The sequence below is a fragment of the Podarcis filfolensis genome, assembly GCF_964270895.1.
Source record: "Podarcis filfolensis genome assembly, chromosome: 2".
In the NCBI taxonomy this organism is placed as follows: Eukaryota; Metazoa; Chordata; class Lepidosauria; order Squamata; family Lacertidae; genus Podarcis; species Podarcis filfolensis.
The window spans coordinates 48,121,826-48,140,889 of record NC_139605.1 but is presented as its reverse complement, the minus strand read 5'-3'; the positions used below and the strand labels follow the sequence as shown (position 1 = coordinate 48,140,889).

General features: G+C 38.5%; 1 protein-coding gene and 1 long non-coding RNA gene across 17 annotated transcripts in view; one reads left to right on the top strand and one right to left on the bottom strand.

Moving 5' to 3' along the window:
• LOC310757877 overlaps window positions 1–19,064 on the bottom strand; it is a 518,075-nt gene that overhangs the window by 416,859 nt on the left and 82,152 nt on the right. The window lies entirely within an intron of this gene.
• Window positions 1–19,064, top strand: part of ATP2B2 (ATPase plasma membrane Ca2+ transporting 2) — a 353,226-nt gene that overhangs the window by 287,336 nt on the left and 46,826 nt on the right. For all 16 annotated transcript variants that reach the window (XR_014545439.1, XM_083603273.1, XM_083603266.1 and 13 more), the window contains 4 exons: window positions 309–523; window positions 2,880–3,122; window positions 9,783–10,024; window positions 11,331–11,565. Coding sequence is in view for 15 of the 16 variants with exons in the window: in XM_083603273.1 (XP_083459399.1) it covers window positions 309–523; window positions 2,880–3,122; window positions 9,783–10,024; window positions 11,331–11,565 (935 nt within the window). In the remaining variant the exon portion in view is untranslated. The remainder of the gene's footprint in view (window positions 1–308; window positions 524–2,879; window positions 3,123–9,782; window positions 10,025–11,330; window positions 11,566–19,064) is intronic.

Genomic DNA, 19,064 nt, shown 5'->3' with positions numbered 1-19,064 from the left:
AGAGTCCAGTGCAATTTCCCCAAGGTATAGCTGAGCTCAAGATCTCGAAATATCACATAGGACGCTGCCTTACTCAGAGACAGATCATTCTCATAAGTAGTTTTGATGGGCTGCATGTGTGTGTGATTCTGGATCACGTCTCTGGGCTTCATAGTTAAGCTGTCAGACACGATAATGATTAAACTGAGATTTTAACATACAAAAATGTTGTAGCATGATGCCTTAAATAAAAAAATTTTTTCACAAATTTCTACCCCCCCCCCCACACACTTGCTATAGTAAAAGTTAACTTTTTTTGTCTGTTTCAGGTTTGGTGATGTCTGCCATCACTGTCATCATCTTAGTATTATACTTCACTGTTGAAAACTTCGTAGTCAGCAAGAAGCCATGGCTGCCTGAATGCACACCTATCTATGTTCAGTATTTTGTTAAGTTCTTCATAATTGGTGTTACTGTGCTTGTAGTTGCTGTTCCAGAAGGACTTCCACTTGCTGTTACTATTTCCCTCGCTTATTCTGTAAAGGTAAGCAACAGTCTTGAAACCAAGATTTTTTGCGTAGTTATTTAATTTGTTCATAGATTACTTAAAAATTGGTTTACTGTTTGGTAAGGTAAACAGGACTGCATGTCAGTGTAATTTTAAAGGTTTTTCAGAATGCTAATGTCTTCAGATCAAAAGTGTAGCTATAGAATAGAATAGAATAGAATAGAATAGAATAGAATAGAAATGTTGACATTGTGCACAGTAGAATATTTCTCTAGAGGAACTTCTCTCACTACTGTGGAACTAATAGTTCAAACAATAACATGGGTGGGCTTTACTTAGGGGGATCTCTTTAAAGAAGTGAATGAAGCAATTGGACTTGGATAAAGAGACATGGATTCCCACTTAAACTGAAGCACCTCAGGTGCCATTGTGTCAGCCATTTTGCAGTTATGGGGGGAAAACACTTATGCTAGAATAGCTCAATTTCCAGTAAGGTATATCTACATAATTAAATTATTCTACAGTAGTAGGCTTTCAATATGCATGAATAACATAATCCAGTAAATAATGCAAATGCATTTGAATGGGAACCCAAACACCAAAGCAGAGTCTGAAATACAATTCACAATGAACTTAATTGCCTTAGGACAGCAGATCTCTGCACTGTGTGATGAGGGTTTCCTGTGCTAGTTTGTATAGAGTTATGTACGGGACTGGTACTCATTGTGGAGAAATGTAATAGAGTTTACTGTCTCTCTTTTTCCTCAAAGAGGATTTTTTCAGGGTGTTGGTAGGCACTTATTGTTGTAACGTAATTCCTGTTTTTCCGCAAACTACGACTTCTTCTTCTTCTTCTTCTTCTTCTTCTTCTTCTTCTTCTTCTTCTTCTTCTTCCTCCTCTTCTTCTTCTTCGATAAATTGAAATTACCACTTCCTCTCTTTATCTGCTCCCTTAACATGCTTGATTATCACCTTGCATTACTTTAGCCTGGTAAAGCCATCAATTACACATGGCAAAATATCTGTACCTATATTAGAAAACTGAGTGCTGAGTCATTGCATTAGAGGTTCATGTGCAATGCACATCTTCCTCCTCTCATCCGCAATTTGCTTACACAGGCCAAGGAGCACTCAGATGTGTACAGTATTTATCATTTGCTATTCAGCTTTGAGGTCTCTTAATATTCCCTTAAGTCTTTCCCCCAAGGATGCTTCTGAATTTCCTTTCAAAGTTATTGTTTTAGTGGTTCCCGCTTCCCTTTTCTTAGATTGTGGAGCTGTACCTATGAATGGTGGTTTTTTTGCCATTTTTCCTGGCTTGGAATTCCTGAATTTGTAAAGACTGCTGTCTATACTGATGCCTTCCTGCCATCACAGTGCTTAATACCATTCTTAGTAGCTTTAATATTCTGGCTTTTTAATACAGTTCTGAAACACTGTATTAGTTTTGTTCTTAGATTATATAAACACAATCTCAACAACAATGACATATAGACAAACCAAAAAAAAGGCTGGTAATGGGAGGAAGGCATAGAGAGCAGCAAGAGCTACCATAAACATTCATAATAGAATGTTTAGCTTAACATGTGTGTTTCTCTGAGTTCCATTCCTGCCTTTCTCCTCCCCCCTCCCTGCAAATGTTTCCATTACAAGTAAAGATCAGTGTTTGGGTGGAGAGCTCCACTGAAGTCTAAAATACCAGAACCTTTCCATTCCAAGAAATGTAAATGCAGTGGTGTAGACAACTGTATGCTGAAAAGCAAACAAAGAAAACAGAAATGACTGGGGTTTTTTTAAATGTGCATGATCACTCATGCACACAGCTTACCTAAATGGAAAAGAATAATGGAAATGGAAGAAATGGAAAGTTCAGCAAGAGCAAACTGTACATGCACTGTTACCAAAATTAATTATAGAAATCCTTAATGTAAAATTGGAAGATAAGTAGAGTGGAACACAGGACAGAGCCATTTGTAGAATTACAAAATGGAATGAAAGAAATATGTCCACTCCTACTTTGGTTTAATGCTTTGTGTGGGTGGGTGAGTGTATCTTTCAAATGAATTTCAGTATTTTTGTACTGATGTTTGAAAACTGTAGCCAGATTATATTGTTCTTGTTCTGCTGATTGTCTCATGTGCCTAAAAAAAACCAAAAAAACCCCCAACCATTAAAATATTGGCAGATATTAAGTCACATTAATCCCTCATTTACAGGAATTTTGTAAAAATGCATTTTGTGTACCTGAAGTTTCTATGTTTTACAAGTGCAAATGGGATTTTGTGGAAAGATTAATCCATCTGCTCTACTTAAAAAATGCTTATGCATTTAATTAGCATAATGGATTTTCAACCTATTTACCAAATAGGCTTTATTTTTTCTTCTTTTTCAGAAAATGATGAAAGATAACAATCTGGTCCGTCATTTGGATGCGTGTGAGACTATGGGTAATGCTACAGCCATCTGCTCTGATAAAACAGGGACGTTAACCACCAACCGGATGACAGTAGTACAAGCGTACATTGGAGATACCCATTACAAAGAGATCCCTGACCCAGATTCCATTCCAGCCAAAATTCTGGATTTGCTGGTTAATGCAATTGCCATCAACAGCGCTTACACTTCAAAAGTTCTGGTAGGTAGGCTTTGATTTCAGACACTAAGAAAACATTTGGGGAATCTCTGTCGATTCTCTTTCCACCGTAATAAAAATGTTGTTGTGTGAAGGTTTGGCGAAAGTAAGGATAACTTGAAAAATCTACATCTATATGCTTTGTGGTTTTAAAAGAAATGTTTCGAAAACTATTCTGTTTCGTAGCTTACATGTGCCATGCCAAATTTTCATGAAGTTGATATTTTTAGGTAAGAAGTGGACTTATAAGGAATGTCAAAAGGCCCCCAAAGTCTATTAACTTATCTTTCACATTTTTTTGTCCCTGTAGACAGCGCAGATCACTATTGCATAATTCAAGCAAGTCAGGGTTCATATAGTAATAAATAATGATAACGATGAGGATGGCATTTGCACTGTACTTTCCACTGTTCAAAGTGCTTTGCATGCACTACTTACTTGTAATCCTAACAACTAAATCAGTATTATTATCCTTCTTATTGCACATGAGGGGATTGAGGCTAAGATAAAATGGCTTACTTTATGCTGGCTAGTAAATATGATCACACACACACACACACAATCTGTCTATCCAGACAAGCAAGATGCATTTTCACAGTTCAGAAACAGATATCCAGCCAGGCAAAAAGCACTCAACAATGGCATGGAACGGGGCAGGTGAAAGGTGGGCGCGGCCTAATCAGAGTCCTAAGGGCTGTATAGAATAACTGCAGGGCTGCATCAGATCTCTACCCCTTGAACTAGATGAATAATGATCATTCTGTTTTTGTATTCCATTTTGCTTAAAGAGGAATCGGTTGGAACTATTTATTCGTTGTGTGGCTAGAAGAATAGTTTCAAGAAGAATCTGTAGTTGAGAGTTCTGTTTATTTATTTTTCCATATCATGTTTATTAATTTTACAATAATGATTTCCATTACAATCTCTCCCCTCGTATTATACATTTTGGCTTTTTAGGGCCATGACTTCCTTCAAACCTTCCTTGTGATTTTCTATCTTTCATTTCAAATTTCTGCATTTTCACTACTTAACCATTGCTTTAAAATCAAAAACATCAGAGCATCATATTTTCTTATTCTTCTCTGCAGTGATTTTTATACCTTTCCTTAAAAGCTTCTTGCAATCCTACCAACGTGTTTGATTGACTACAATTGTCTTTCAAATAATTTACAAATTTAGTCCAGTCCTTGATGAACTTCTGGTCCCACTGTTCTCAGATTCTTCCCGTCATTTTGGCCAGTTCCTCATTAACTTCAGTTGCTATTCTTCCTTTGTCAGTAATTCCTCGTTTCCACTTCCGTGCTAATAAAATTCTTGCTGCAGTTGTTGCATATAGGAAAAGCTTAGTATCTTGTCTGTTAATGTCTGTACCTACAATTCCCAGTAGAAAAGCTTCCAGTTTTTTTAGTATATGTGTATTTCAACATTTTCTTAATTTCATTATATATCATATCCCAGAAGCATTTCACTTTCTTACATTCCCACCACATATGATAAAAGGTACCTTCTTTTTCCTTACATTTCCAGCATTTATTATCTACCTTATAGAGTTTGGCTAGCTTCACCGGTGTAATATACCATCTACATAATTTTCATCACATTTTCTCTTAAGGCATTACACGCTGTAAATTTTATTCCTTCTTTCCATAATTTCCCTCAATCTTCTAACTTTATATTATAACCAAAATCTTCAGCCCAATGAATCATTACCGACTTTACCTCTTCATCTTTCAGATGCCATTCCAGCAATATTTTATACATTTTTGACAATGTTTTATATTTGTTATTCAATATTTCAATTTCAAATTTTGATTTGGTATTTCCAAATACATTTTTCTTCATATCATCCTTAAACATCTCATTAATTTGGTAGTAGTGCAACCAATCATTAACAAATCCTTTCACCTCTTTGTATGGTTTTAATTTCCATTTATTGCCATCATTTTTGAGTAACGTTTCATATGTTACCCAATTTTTATTCATATTTATTTTCTTAACACTCATAGCTTCTAACGGTGATAACCACCAGGGTGTTTTCCTTTCTAATAGGTATTCCATACTTCATAGAGAGACTTTTGGAATATGTGATTTCCAAATCCTTTATGTACCTTCGTTTTATCATACCATAAATACACGTGCCACCCAAATCTGTTATCATGGCCTTCTAAATCTAATAAATCTATTTTTTCCAATAATATCCATTCCTTTAACCAACAGAAGCAGGCTGCTTCATAATACAGCTTCAAGTCTGGCAGGCAAAACCACCTCTTTCTTTACAGTCCGTTAATAGTTTAAATTTAATTCTCGGTTTCTTCCCCTGCCAGATATATCTTGAAATTATCTTTTGCCAATCTTTAAATATTGGAATTGATTGAAACAAAAACATCTTTGGTAGCACATTCATTTTAATTACAGATATCCTACCCAGGAGTGATAATTTCATTCATTCCCACACTTCCAAGTCTCTCCTTATTTGTTTCCACACCATTATATAGTTATCTTGAAACAAATTTATATTCTTTGAGGTTAAGCAAATTCCCAAATATTCGAGAGTTCTGTTTAGCCCTTTCCTTGCCCATTTTTCTACAAATGCCCCTCTGGCCATTTAAATAAAAACTCTAGCCAGATTTCAAGACCAAATTTCTGTACGTATAAAATGCCTATGGAAGAACTGGTGGGTTCAAGAGGGGGTAACAACGTTCTCCCCTACTAATGTCTTCTGTGAGCCTATATTTGCATTGAGTCAGGATTTGGGAAGTGACATTTGCATAAATAATATCCAATTCTACCCTAGGAGTCACTGATAAGAATGGAGTGGGGAAATCCTTTGTAGTATTAAAATTGCAGCCTGGAAATTAAGAAAAGCTGTGGCACAAGGAACTACAATGTCATTGATAACTGTTCTTTATATATGTGTTTTCAAGGACAAGAGAAGTGGCATGTATTTCTCTACAGACTAATAGTTTTTACTATATATGTACTTTTAAAAATAAAATTACTCTTCTGTTTTCAGAATCCTAAGAGCACTGTGAAACTTTGAAGGCATTATAGCTAGAAATGTCTATATTTTATTTTGTTTCTACTTAATGTAGCTTTGACTTACTATTGGGCCTCTGGGAAGCCCATGTAATTCAATAAATTTTAGGCCTATTTATAATCTTACTATAGTAGTAGAGTTTCTTATAGCCTCCTGCTTTCTTTGTCCTGCAGACATATACATGTGAGCTGTAGACTATTTAGTGACTGATGTGTAACATATCTATTGAAACATATCATATTATTTCAAGGTGCCGGTGAAGACAATCAAAACCTCTGAATAGCATCTCCTTTTGTCTACAGGTAGAGGTCAAATCACTATGATAAAAGGGGAAGAACAACCCAGTTTCCCACACAGCCTTTGCCTGTTTAGCTTGCTTTCTCTTCTGCACCTTTTCTTGGAAACTAACAAGCCAGTTTACAGTAGCAAACAGACTTCCTTTTCCTCCCCTGCTCTGGGCATAGGAGGTGGATGAGAAGGCAGGCTAAGCTTCAATATTACTTAAGCAGTCACAGTATGGCATACTGCAGGAACTGCAGCCCACAGATGCCAGAAAGCATCTGTAACCCCCTCCCAAGTAAATTCCATGCTTGCTCATTTCCCGCTTCAGTTTCTCTAGTGATATTTAACAAAATTTACATACCACTTGACTGTAAATAAAATGCATAAGCAGTTAAAAGATAAAACAAACATTAAGGGTGGAATTCAACTAATCTGTTCCACAAGCAGAGGTCAGCCCAATGAATCCTGCTACTGTAATGGGACTTTTCCCCATGTCTCCATTGGCCACATAAGATTCCCCCATTTAATTACTGTACATGTGGCTTCAGATACAAAAAGTAAATAGTGTTGTTTTCACATCTACTCCAAGAGTGAACCTAAGCTATTGGGTATAAAATGATACCATACTATACTGGGCTTGCAAGTATGTAGAGAGCCAATCATCTATTTGCCCATGATCTAAATAGAATTTTCAAATGCCCTGCTTTGCTGGATTTGTGACTGGGGCAGGCATAAGCTGATTGTTTAGGGAAGCTTTTAATGTTTGATGTATCACAGTATTTTAATTTTTTTTTAAGCCGCCCAGAGTGGCTGGGGAAGCCCAGCCAGATGGGCGGGGTATAAATAAATTATTATTATTATTATTATTATTATTATTATTATTATTATTAGGCTTCATCAGTGGCATCTAGTGAGATGTATAGTTTTTTAAGTGTGCTGGGTATTGTAGCTCTGAGGGGGGATAAAGCCTTACAGTTCTCAGGATTCTTTGGGGGTTGTGTGTGTTTGCAGTAAATATATATATTATGTGTAGGACTAAGCTGTGTGTATGAGTATATGTGTGAGGATGAGAGCAATATATTTACTTAGGGATATGAAATATTAGTTGTTTTACAACATCGAACTAAACTAAGATTTTAAAAATGAATAGTGGATTATTGTATATTTAGGCAAATGAGAGAAGTTATCACAGTTATCGTGAGTTCAACAGCCTGATCTGAATGCACAACTTCATTGTCTCACATAACTCTTCTGATCAGGATTTATGGTTAGGACAGTTTTCTAAACAATTATTTTCAAAAATTCCAGGTAACTTTGTTTTTACATTGTTTCATGTTTCAGCCTCAGTTTAGGTCCATATTTCTTTTCATTTTTTTAGTTTAAGTTTATTTGGCATCTGCAAATACTTGGTTACAAAGACTCTATTTTAATTTGAATGGTGTATACAAATAATAATAATAATAAAAGCTTTGATTGTTGTGCACTTTAGACCTGGGGCAGTCAGCCACCATGGCATTCTGGTACAGCTGATTCTCAGCCTGCAAGAAAAGATTTATGGTATGATTAGCATAGCAGAAATTGCAGGTGGAAATAAAATAATAGCTTTCATTGTAGCAGAGTTAAATTTCTTTTATTTATTTGCTTTAATTTTGAGAGTTAATAAACATGAAACAGCCTAAAATAATTTCATTTTAAAGTGTAAAGCAGATTCGTTCTCACTACAGATTGCGGACAGTAGTCTGCAAGGAAACTGGCTTGGCAATCAGATGGTTTGTGCTGAAGCATTCCAGGGGAGGAAATGTCACTGCCAATTCTCGCCACCGTATGCTTTATTTTATTACATCATGGTGAGATTGTGGGATCTGCAGCTGTTCTAGCAGGTCTCACAGAATTTAAGACCTCTTCTGAAAATCATTGTCTTTTCTTATTTATACTTACATTTACTCATGTACACTCAAAACAATGAGTATCTTTTATTAAAACTTACTTTAAACCACAGCAGAAATGCCTGTCCCAATTGGGGAGCAGGACAAGCCTGCATAGAGTAAATATGTCAGTGGATGCAACCAATTATTTAGATTATGGTTAGGTCAGACCTGGGCTGGATCTAGACACATCAAAAAAGTGTTTCAGAAAAACGCATTGTAAACCTCAAAGTGCAAAATCACATTGGTGAAAGATGGAACTCCACAGCGCCGTCTGGTGTCACAATATTATAACACATATAAAACGCTTTTTCTTTAGTAATGTAGCTGAGTCACTGGCCTTGAGGGGTCACACTTTTTATTCTTTTGTTAAGAAGTTACAGTTCTAAAATTCTTTTAGAAATTATTTGTCATGATGGTTAAAACATATTATCAGAGGAAAATACATTTATTTTGAATGAATTTTATAGCCTTTATTAAGTTGCTGAAGTGTAGGAAAGGCGATTAATATGGGGGGGACTGTTGCCTAGGTACTCAGTGTGTACAAAATTCCAAGATGATCACATCAAGGGTTTTGTTACGTTTTCTTGAATACAATTTACTTCCTTGTATTGATGTAAATTACCTTGATACCTTTACGGTGCAAGGTGAATGAATGAATCAATAATAACCTTACTAATGCTCGTTATTATCCCCAGATGGAGAGCTCAGACCAAGAAATAATGGCTTTCCTCAAATCCAGTGACTCCACCCATCACTATAATAGGGTTTCAACAGAGAACTTGCAGTTCAAAGCTCATGTTTTTAACAAACACAGTAGATAAGCTCTCTTTCATTCTGTTAATATTAAGGGTCACTGTTAAATAGAATTGCAATAGAAGTAACATGTTATTTTTAACATGTTATCTGGATGTGCATATCTTGGTGCAATTTTTTTTTAAAATTTGATTTTTATTATTATTTTGTTGGCCGCTTTGCATTATGCAAGGAAAGGGAGAGGGTGAAATGTCTTTATTTATTTGAATTTGTGTGGTAAGTTAAGATTTCTAGAGTAAGACACAGATGACAAGTTACACATATTTTGCTCTTACCTTTTTTTGTTTTCAATGGGCTGCAGAAGCCTACAGTTGGGAGCACAAAACTGGAGTGGGGGACAGACTGCTCTTTTCTACACCCTGTCCACACGGTGGAAAGCAGCATCCGGGAAAATTTTGACTAGAAAGTCTGCCTGAGAGGAAAGGTTAGGCAGCTCTACAAGTGCTCCAATCAAGATCTCAGACTTCTGCTGCTTTACTAAAAAATAAAAAAGGGAAATATCGGAGGGAAAGCTGCACATGCATAGTGTGGCTTTATGTAAGATCTTTATGCTGTGGGGACATGAAGGAAAGTTTGAAATCCCAATTCTTTCTTTCTCCTTAGCCACCAGACAAGGATGGTGGTCTACCTCGCCAGGTTGGCAACAAGACAGAGTGTGGATTGCTGGGGTTTGTCTTGGACCTAAAGCAGGATTACCAGCCTGCCCGGAATCAAATACCTGAAGAGAAGCTCTACAAAGTGTACACATTTAACTCTGTGAGAAAATCAATGAGTACTGTCATCAAAATGCCAGATGAAAGTTTCCGAATGTACAGCAAAGGAGCTTCTGAAATTGTCCTAAAGAAGTATGTACTTAATATTTGCTTTGAACACGTCACTAAATTTGGGTATGCGCGCGATCCAGTTCTCATTATTTGGTTAGTTTAAATCTTACTAACACAGATTGACAGATGCGCACACAGAGACCTTAAATGTACAGCAAGACAATGGAACATGTTTTTACATTATCAAGTGCTCTCCTGTGAGATGCCATGTATTAGGTGATTCCTAAATAAGTCCCATGGAAATGAATGGGAGCTAAGGAAGAGCACTACTGTGTATGCATAGCTGCCATTCATTTAAGTGAGAGGTAGAAGAAATTCCTGGCAGACGTGGCACATGTCCTTTTATCTTATTTACCACAAAGAGGTAAATTGTTATTTTTCTGCTTCCAGGAAAAAGTATAGATTAATTGATTGAATTGAATTACCGTATTTTTCGCTCCATAAGGCACACCTGACCATAAGGCGCACCTACTTTTTTTTTGGGGGGGGGGGGGAATTCAAGAAAAAAAATATGCGGCTCTTGGGGGCTTTTGTGGGAGGTGGGGGAAGTGAGAGAGCCTTGCTCTGTCCCTTTCCCCACCTCCCGCAAAAGCCAGGGATAGCCGCGCGAAGCCTCCCCAGGGCAGCGGAGGCTTTGTGGGCTACCCCAGAGCTGCTCAGGAGCTTGTCGGGGCTGGCGGGGGAAGCCCGGGTTTCCCCCACTGCCAGCCCCAAAGAGCAGGTCAGGGCTGGCAGGGGAAGCCTGTCCCCCCCCCCCCAGCCCCAGGGACCACAAATTCGCTCCATAACATGCACAGACATTTCCCCTTAGATTTTAAGAGGGGAAAAGTGTGTCTTATGGAGCGAAAAATACGGTATTTTAAGAATAACAGCAGCACATTTCAAAGTGTGTATTATTTATCATGAATGGATGAGATGGACAATAGTTCTCACTGTTACTAATTGGCTTACTATGAGTGGCTTGCTAAAAGTCTGATTCAGGGCTTGTTAAACTTAAATTCAGTTCTTCTAGGTTCAAGACCAATGATTTTTAAACACTGAACCCCCTCACATTATTCAGACTACCTTTGTTATGCATTCAAGGCTTCTTCTCTGTCTTTGTTCTAACATTTATTATTTTTTTGCCAACAAAGAGATGTTATAATTTGTTATTTCCACCGATAGATCTAACTAGAATTTCATCACCCATTTGGCTTAGGAAGGTACCAGTCAATTTGCTACTTATTAAAATTAATGCTATATCTCAGGCATGTTGAAATCTTTATTCTTGGTCTCTAGTAAATTGTTTCTGAACTGTAGAATTGCTGCTGGTATCCTTTCCTTCCAGGTGTTCTAAGATTCTTAATGCAGCTGGCGAGCCTCGCATCTTCAGACCCCGTGATCGGGATGAGATGGTAAAGAAAGTGATTGAACCTATGGCCTGTGATGGATTGAGAACTATCTGTGTTGCTTATCGAGACTTCCCCAGCAGCCCTGAACCAGACTGGGAGGATGAAAACGACATTCTATCTGACCTGACCTGCATTTGTGTGGTTGGCATAGAAGACCCTGTAAGACCAGAGGTATGCTAAACTTAAGCCCCGATCCTCCTAAACCATCCTCATTTGAATTAAGTTCCATGAACTATTAATACTAATTTCCAAATAGGTTTTAGGTGTAGAATGTTAAAGCACTCACATCATCATCATCATCATTATTAATATTATTATTATTATTATAAAAATGTACTTCCTACAGTTCAGTTTTTGAAAGCAATTCTTTGTACTGCGGTGTGACCAAAAATACACCATGTTGTATCAAAAGAGGCCCATTCATGCAACATTCCCACCTCCTATTTTTTGCTTCCGTTCATTGTACATACCCATTTTACTCCTGAGGTCTGGTGAACCCTGTGGAATGGTCAGTGTGCTGTTGAGGACTGCAGCTAGTATGAGGAAGAAGGAATTGGTAGGTAGAAATAGGTCCAAGCAAGTCTGCCCATAGAGATGTTTCTTTTTAAAACACACACACAAACACACATATTTTAGCAGGTTTGAGAGTAGTACCAGAAGACTCATCCTTTGATGCACTGTTTATATATTGTTGCACGACACTCCAATCTCCAAGTGGTGCGAGATTCCAGAGGTTCCAGGTGCTACCCCAGGGTTCATGTTTCCTTTTGGAAATGAGGCACAGCAGACACTGTGGTGTCTTAATGATATCTGGTTTCTTTACACACATATACAACCTAAGCCTACAGTGGAGGGGTCCACAGCCTTAACACCCCATGAGGGTTTTATTTCTCCCATAGCCATAGCCTTGGATTCAAGCAGAGATCCACGATGGCTCTCTCTCTCTCTGCTTGCTGCTCTTCCTCCAGGTCACATCCCTGTCCCCAAACCTCTCATCTCTCAACCCTAAACTGATAACAATACCGTGATACTCTTCAGGTTACATACGCTTCAGGTACAGACTCCGCTAACCCAGAAATAGTGCTTCAGGTTAAGAACTTTGCTTCAGGATGAGAACAGAAATCAGGCTCCGGCGGCGCGACGGCAGCAGGAAGCCCCATTAGCTAAAGTGGTGCTTCAGGTTAAGAACAGTTTCAGGTTAAGTACGGACCTCTGGAACGAATTAAGTACTTAACCTGAGGTACCACTGTATGTTCACTTGGGGAGCTTGTTTATTACAAGACATGAATGGGTACACTTGCTATGATGATTTTTGATATCATTACTGATAATGTATTAACAAACAGTAGGTGGTTATAAAAGGGCTACATAACTTGTTTTTCCATTCCATTATGTGTCTGGTATACCTAGATGAAATGTCTTCCACTCCAAACAGGTTTCGGCTCATTCACTAAATAGCTTGTTCACTGGATGAAATGTTGCATGGCAGTTTGAAATAAAAATATTGTTTTTTAAATTGATAACTTTTTTTAAAAAATTATGGAGCTCCTAATTTCATCCTCCCAACAGTTTAGTTGCTTCAAGATGTGATCCAAAGGGCACTTCAGCAAGCTAATTCAGTACTGTTTACCACTGTATCCTCCTGGACCATTTCTGTCAGTTGCTGTTTTGCAGTCTTTCCATTCCTACTTACAGCGTTGGGTTCAAAGAATAGCATTGGTTTTTATGTGTCCACCTTCTGGTAGCTGTGCTGTGGGATGCCACAGAGCGCTATTTTGTTCCCAGTGCTGTTTAATATTGATACAAAACTGCTGGAAGCAGTTGTTAGAATATTTGCTCTCCTAATGTCAGCATGCTAATGACACCCAGCTCTATCTTGCCATTACAGTCTGAATCAGGAGATACTGTGATTGTTCTTAATTGGTCCCTGGATGCACTGCTAAGCTGCAGATTGGTAAAATGGAGACTCTGTGCACGAGTGTCTCCGTGGGATTTTACCAGTTCTGGATAGGGTTTTACTGACTCTGAAGGAAGACTTTTGAATTTTGGGGTACTGATAGATCCATCTTTGTTACTGGAGGCCTAGGTAACCACCATGGTGAAGAGCACCTATGTGGAGAAATCACATTTTGCAGTTTGTTTATAGGGACAAAGTTTGTTTTATATGAAGGTAATAGAAGGGTTCAGGTTAAATTACAGTGTATCCATTGGCAGCTGGCCGTTGCCTGTTAATTATATAAGACAGGACTGGTAAAAGCTAGGTTCTTTTTATACTGGGTTAGAGGATTATAAAAGTGAATTTTGGATTGGCTTGATGGATAGAAATTCTTGATCACAGGAAAAGTGGTCTGATGAGGGGACAATGACAATTTTTTGCTGCTTAAATCTCATTGGTTGAAGTGTAGGCTGACCAGAGCATCAGTAGGCTACTGTATTGGGAGAGTGTGTGACTGAAGGAAACTGCTGAGAAGGAGGAGGAGGCAGAAGGAAGAAGGCTGGAGTCTGGAGCAGAAGGAAAAGGAAAAGCAGTATGGGCAAGAGGCTTATTGAGGCTAGGGGAAGCCTAGTAGTATAGTCTGCCTCAAAAGAGCTGAATCACTGGCTTAAGCTGAAGATTGACAGAAAGGCTATCTAAGGGCACTGAGCAGTGAGGAAGAGTTCAATAAGGAGCTTCTGGATCTGACCAGAGAGGTAACTGCTGGAAAGCTTGGCTCATAAGACAATGAGCAGTAGTCTTCAGTATTTGGTGGCAGTGAAAGTTGGCCGACTGGGCAAGAGGAACTAAGAGAAATTGGCATAGAAATTAAATAGGGTTAGGAATTCTGCATTACAAATCAGTCCCTGACCCATAATGTTGGATGCTGTTATTACTAGGTTGTTTTTTTAATCTGTATTTTTATTACACTACTTTCGTGTTTTTATGTTTGTATTTTTGCACACTGCTTAGAGATTTTAGAAACAGACATAGGCAGACAGGCGGACAGCTTAGTTTTCTGAAAGTATACATGCAGCTTCAACGTGAAAGCCAAGATGGTGTTTAAAAACAGCCTGTGCTTTCTCTAGAAATGGGTCTATGTGTTGTGACAATAGAATACAAAAGCAGTCCTTTGGATAGTGAAATAAAATAGTTGTAATACCTTATTCATTTAAAAGAAGAAGAAGCAATGTGCTAGTTGTCACATGAAACACAGTTGTGTGGCAGCCACTTCATACGCCCGGTCACTCCTAACAAGCAGCTCCCAATGTAGCTCTGGTGATTTTCACTTTGTGGTAATCTCACAGCCTGTTTTATTTATTTTTGGACCAGTGTGGTTAAAATCATTAGAAATGTGTAGGAATTGTCTGAGTTAAAAGACTTGCAGTTACGTTTGGTAGAAAACATGCATGAATAAGACAAAAAATAACAAAAATATTTCTTATTGCTGCTGAATGTCAGTGCTGCCACCTCCTACATTCTCTTCCTTCTTCAGCAGGGGGCTACTTTATTAAGTAGCTATTAAGTAAGTCCTAGAATCTAGGACAGCAACGGGGAACTCCTAGTGCACAGATCTAGATAGGGGTCCAAATTGGCTCACAAGACCATTTCCCTCAAACTATGTCCACCTTCCCCACACCTGGAGCAAGTAAAGACATGGTGCAAAGGAACTATCAGAAGTTTAAAGTGCTCTCCTGATTATTCCTTGCTAAGTGGGGCTTGCTGACAGCTGCTTGAGGGTGACAGTGTGCCTTCAGTGACAACAAGCCCTTAAGAAGTTGTCACTTGGCATCATAATGACATCAGGTGATTTGCAGGTGGGTGGCACCACCTATCTGTCAAAAATGCCCCACAGCAAACATTTGTTCAACCCATAATTGCCTTGATGCTGCAGTCTGACTGGAAGGGGGCACATTTCTTTTCCTCTGTGTAGTACTGCTTTTCTTATAGAAATGGCCCCTCTGAGCTGCTTTTTACCCTAAGGGGCAAAATGATGCAGGTAGTCATTTTGTTTTAGAATGCAACTTTCTGAAGAAAACAAACCCTATTTTGGATTTTAGTAGGGATATTTCTGGAGATTTCACACCTTGTACCGCATGGCCCTGGGCATGATTTCCTTTCTTAACAGCTTAAGAGGTAACCACATTTGTCTGGATAGTGGGAAGGTGATTCTCATCTCTTTTAAATTAAGCAATAAAATATTATGGTTGTTTGTTGCACATGGGCACCCAGAGCTGATATTTAGAAAGTCACGGGGGAACATTACTAAGTCAAATTAATTATGTGAGTGACTGAGACCAACTGAAAGCTGAGAAGAATTTCTGGTAGACGTTTTTTGTGTGTGGTAGAACTTTGGCTGTTTCTTTCCTAGCAGGCGTCATGTGACAATTCCTCATTTTCCCCCTGCGGTAAAATGGCTGTATTCTTAAGACCTGCCAATGCACTTTGGTCTTCCATACAGCATTTCCAACAGTATCTAAAAATGTGGCAAACTTAAAAGTGCAATCTTATACAGAGTTACTCAGAAGTGAGCCCCACTGATTTGCTTCCAGCTAAGTGTGTATAGAAGGGTGGTGAATCTTTTTTCACCCTGAAGGTCACATTACCCTGTGGAAAGCCTTCCAGGGGCTGCATGCCAGTGGTGGGTGGTTCCAGAGGCAGAACAACTGATGTCATTGTTTATTTATCTGTTTTTAAAAGGCACTGCTTAAAATATTTAAAATCTCTAAGCAGTTTACAGTAAGTTTACACTATGAAACACCATTCAATAAAATTATCTTTAAAACGTGATTTAAAAAACAAGATAGAAACATAACTCTACATCACAAATAAAACTGTGCTGTGCACAAAGCAAATGTAAAAAGGTAAGCATCAGAGTGCAGGAAAACTTGGGTAATTTTTTAAAAAGAGTTATTGAAAGGTGATTACTGTCTCTGCCTCACAAATTACCTGAGGGAAGGCATCCCAAGAAGAATCCTCTGGTCACTGAATAACCAATAGGATCTCCTTGGGATATCTTAAAGAACAGATTGGTCTGTACTGGGAGAAGCAGTCTGCAAAGTATCTTGGCTCCAAGTTGCTTAGGGCTTCAAATATCAACAACAAAACCTTGAATTGGGCTTGGTAGGTAATAGGGAGCCAATGCAGACCTTTCAACACTGGTGTAATATGTACAGTAGGCTATATTTCAGTCACACAGAAGATGGAAGTTTCTGCATACTCTGTCATTCCACCCCCCCACCACCTGCCTTTCCATCTAGGCAAGCAAGAGGCACTATCATAGTTAAAGATCACATTTCAGGCAGGTAAAAGCACTCAAGGAAATCACTGAGCAGGGGGAGTTGTGACCTGAGGAGTAAGGAGTCAGAGGACCAGATACAAAGGCCTGGAGAGCTGCATTCAGTCCCTGGGTCTGAGGTACCCCACCTCTGGGGCCTAGCATTGTCATCTAAAGCGATCCTATACCTTGGAGTCAATTTTCTTGAAGTTCGTAGGGCTTGCTTTTAAGTAGCCACATATAGGATTTCACTCAAGAAAGCCAACAAATCTGCAGACAAAGTGTCATAATCTGAAGAGCTTTTCAATGTGACTTTGTCGACTTCTATGTAGAAGCCACACCGGCCCCTGCCGCCCTATAGCTTAGCTTCTTTGTCTGCATGTCTGTATGTCTCTTGTGCATAGGATTGTGGCTGCTTCCCCACATGATGTTATTAGCCTTAGAAGGATCGAGAGAGGTGTGGTACGCCAGGATGGCATTATGATTACTCAAATTTATATAAAGAGAAATTTCTCAGCTTTTCTGTGTTACTCTATAGAAGAAAACATTTTGGATCACATCCAATGCCATGCCAGCAGCATTCTACTGATACAATGGGACACCTGTTTCCCCCATGTGCCCCCAAAATTCAAGGGTGCACAGGGGTCTGGAGGGGACAGGAGTGGAAGAGGGAGCACTATTGTGTGCATAGAGTTCTGCTGTGTTTGCAGAGCCTTTGGTTTTAAATAGCAGTAGTCATTGATTGATGGGGTATCATACATCAAAGCTATATACATATATTAAATGTTTTCAGTGCACTACTTTGCTAATAGAAGTTCAGTTCTGTGGTTCTAATGATCTCTGTTGTACCTTGAAAGGGTTCTTAGTGCACCTTCAGTATTATTCAGGTTGTAACACCTAAACAGAGCTTCATGAGGGATAATTCAGCACAGTTAATTACATAACTCAGTCTTTTATATAAAAAAAGTCATCGATATTCTATGGGGATCTTAACATACAAAATTCTGCAGGAGGGTTAGAAGCCTCATTACTGCATACCCTGTTTATTCATTGAATTACAACTTCATAAAAGTATTTTTGGAAAATTAATCAACAGTTGTTTTATATAAGCTATTTAGGTTTCTAAACTGGGTTGTGGATGCTGGTGGGTTATGCTAGTTTAAATGATTAGAAAAATCATAGTAAAATGAAAGTTAAAACTGGAAGCATGCAGTTTATAAGGCATTTCTCTTCATGTTGTCTTGCAATCAATATGTGCCCAAAATTGGAAGATGTTTTCGTTTTCGATCTCATATAGTTGTAGCAACGAATTTCTGGATAACAGAAAGCTGTGAGATTTGAAGATAAGTTTGTGTGTCGTGGAGCAACCTGTTTATTGTTTAAAATTCATCATGATTTCTTCAAAGGAAAGAAAATTATATCATTTTAGTTAGATCTTTAATTAGGAATCACTATCTGTCAATGCCAAAACAGGACAAGTATACTTGTACGTAAAGTATTATTTTACAATCTGAATTAGGAACAGTTTTTAAAAAAACACAGGAGTTTATAGCCTGGCCTGCATTAGTTCTTGAGCATCTTCTAATTTCTCTTGTTTAAAGCAGAACCTAAAATGAGCCTGCTGGATCATGTCAATGGCTCATCTAGTCTAATGTCCTGTTCTCACAGAGGGAAGCCTGCAAACTGGACTGTTGATAGTCTTATTCTTAATGAATTTGTCTAATCTTCTTTTAAAGTTATCCAGGCTGGTAGCCATCATTGCCTTTTGTGGGAGTGAGTCCAGTAGTTTAACTATGTGCAGTGTAAATAGGTGCTTTCTTTTATGCTGAATCTTCCAACATTTGGCTTTATTGTATGCCCATGAGAGAGGAATAAAAACTTCTCTCCATCCATTTTTCCCACATTTTTTCCATTATGTCGCTACTCACATGTCTTTTCTCTTAAGATAAAAAGGTAAAGGTAAAGGGACCACTGACCGTTAGGTCCAGTCGCAGACGACTCTGGGGTTGCGGCGCTCATCTTGCTTTACTGGCCGAGGGAGCTGGCATACAGCTTCTGGGTCATGTGGCCAGCATGACTAAGCCGCTTCTGGCGAACCAGAGCAGCGCACGGAATCGCCATTTACCTTCCCGCCGGAGCGGTACCTATTTATCTACTTGCACTGCATGCTTTCGAACTGCTAGGTTGGCAGGATTCTTTTAAGATAAAAAGTCCTAAACACTTCAGCCTTTCCTCAAAGGGGAAGTACTCCACCCCCTTTATCATTTTTGTTTGCCCTTTTCTGAACCTTTTCATACATTAACTTTTAAAGAAAATATATCATAACAATATCCTAACCTCAGCCATATCATGTTATGTCATATGCCGTGGTTGTTAGCAACTTTGAGGACTTAGACGTGGGTGAAAATGTTCTAATAA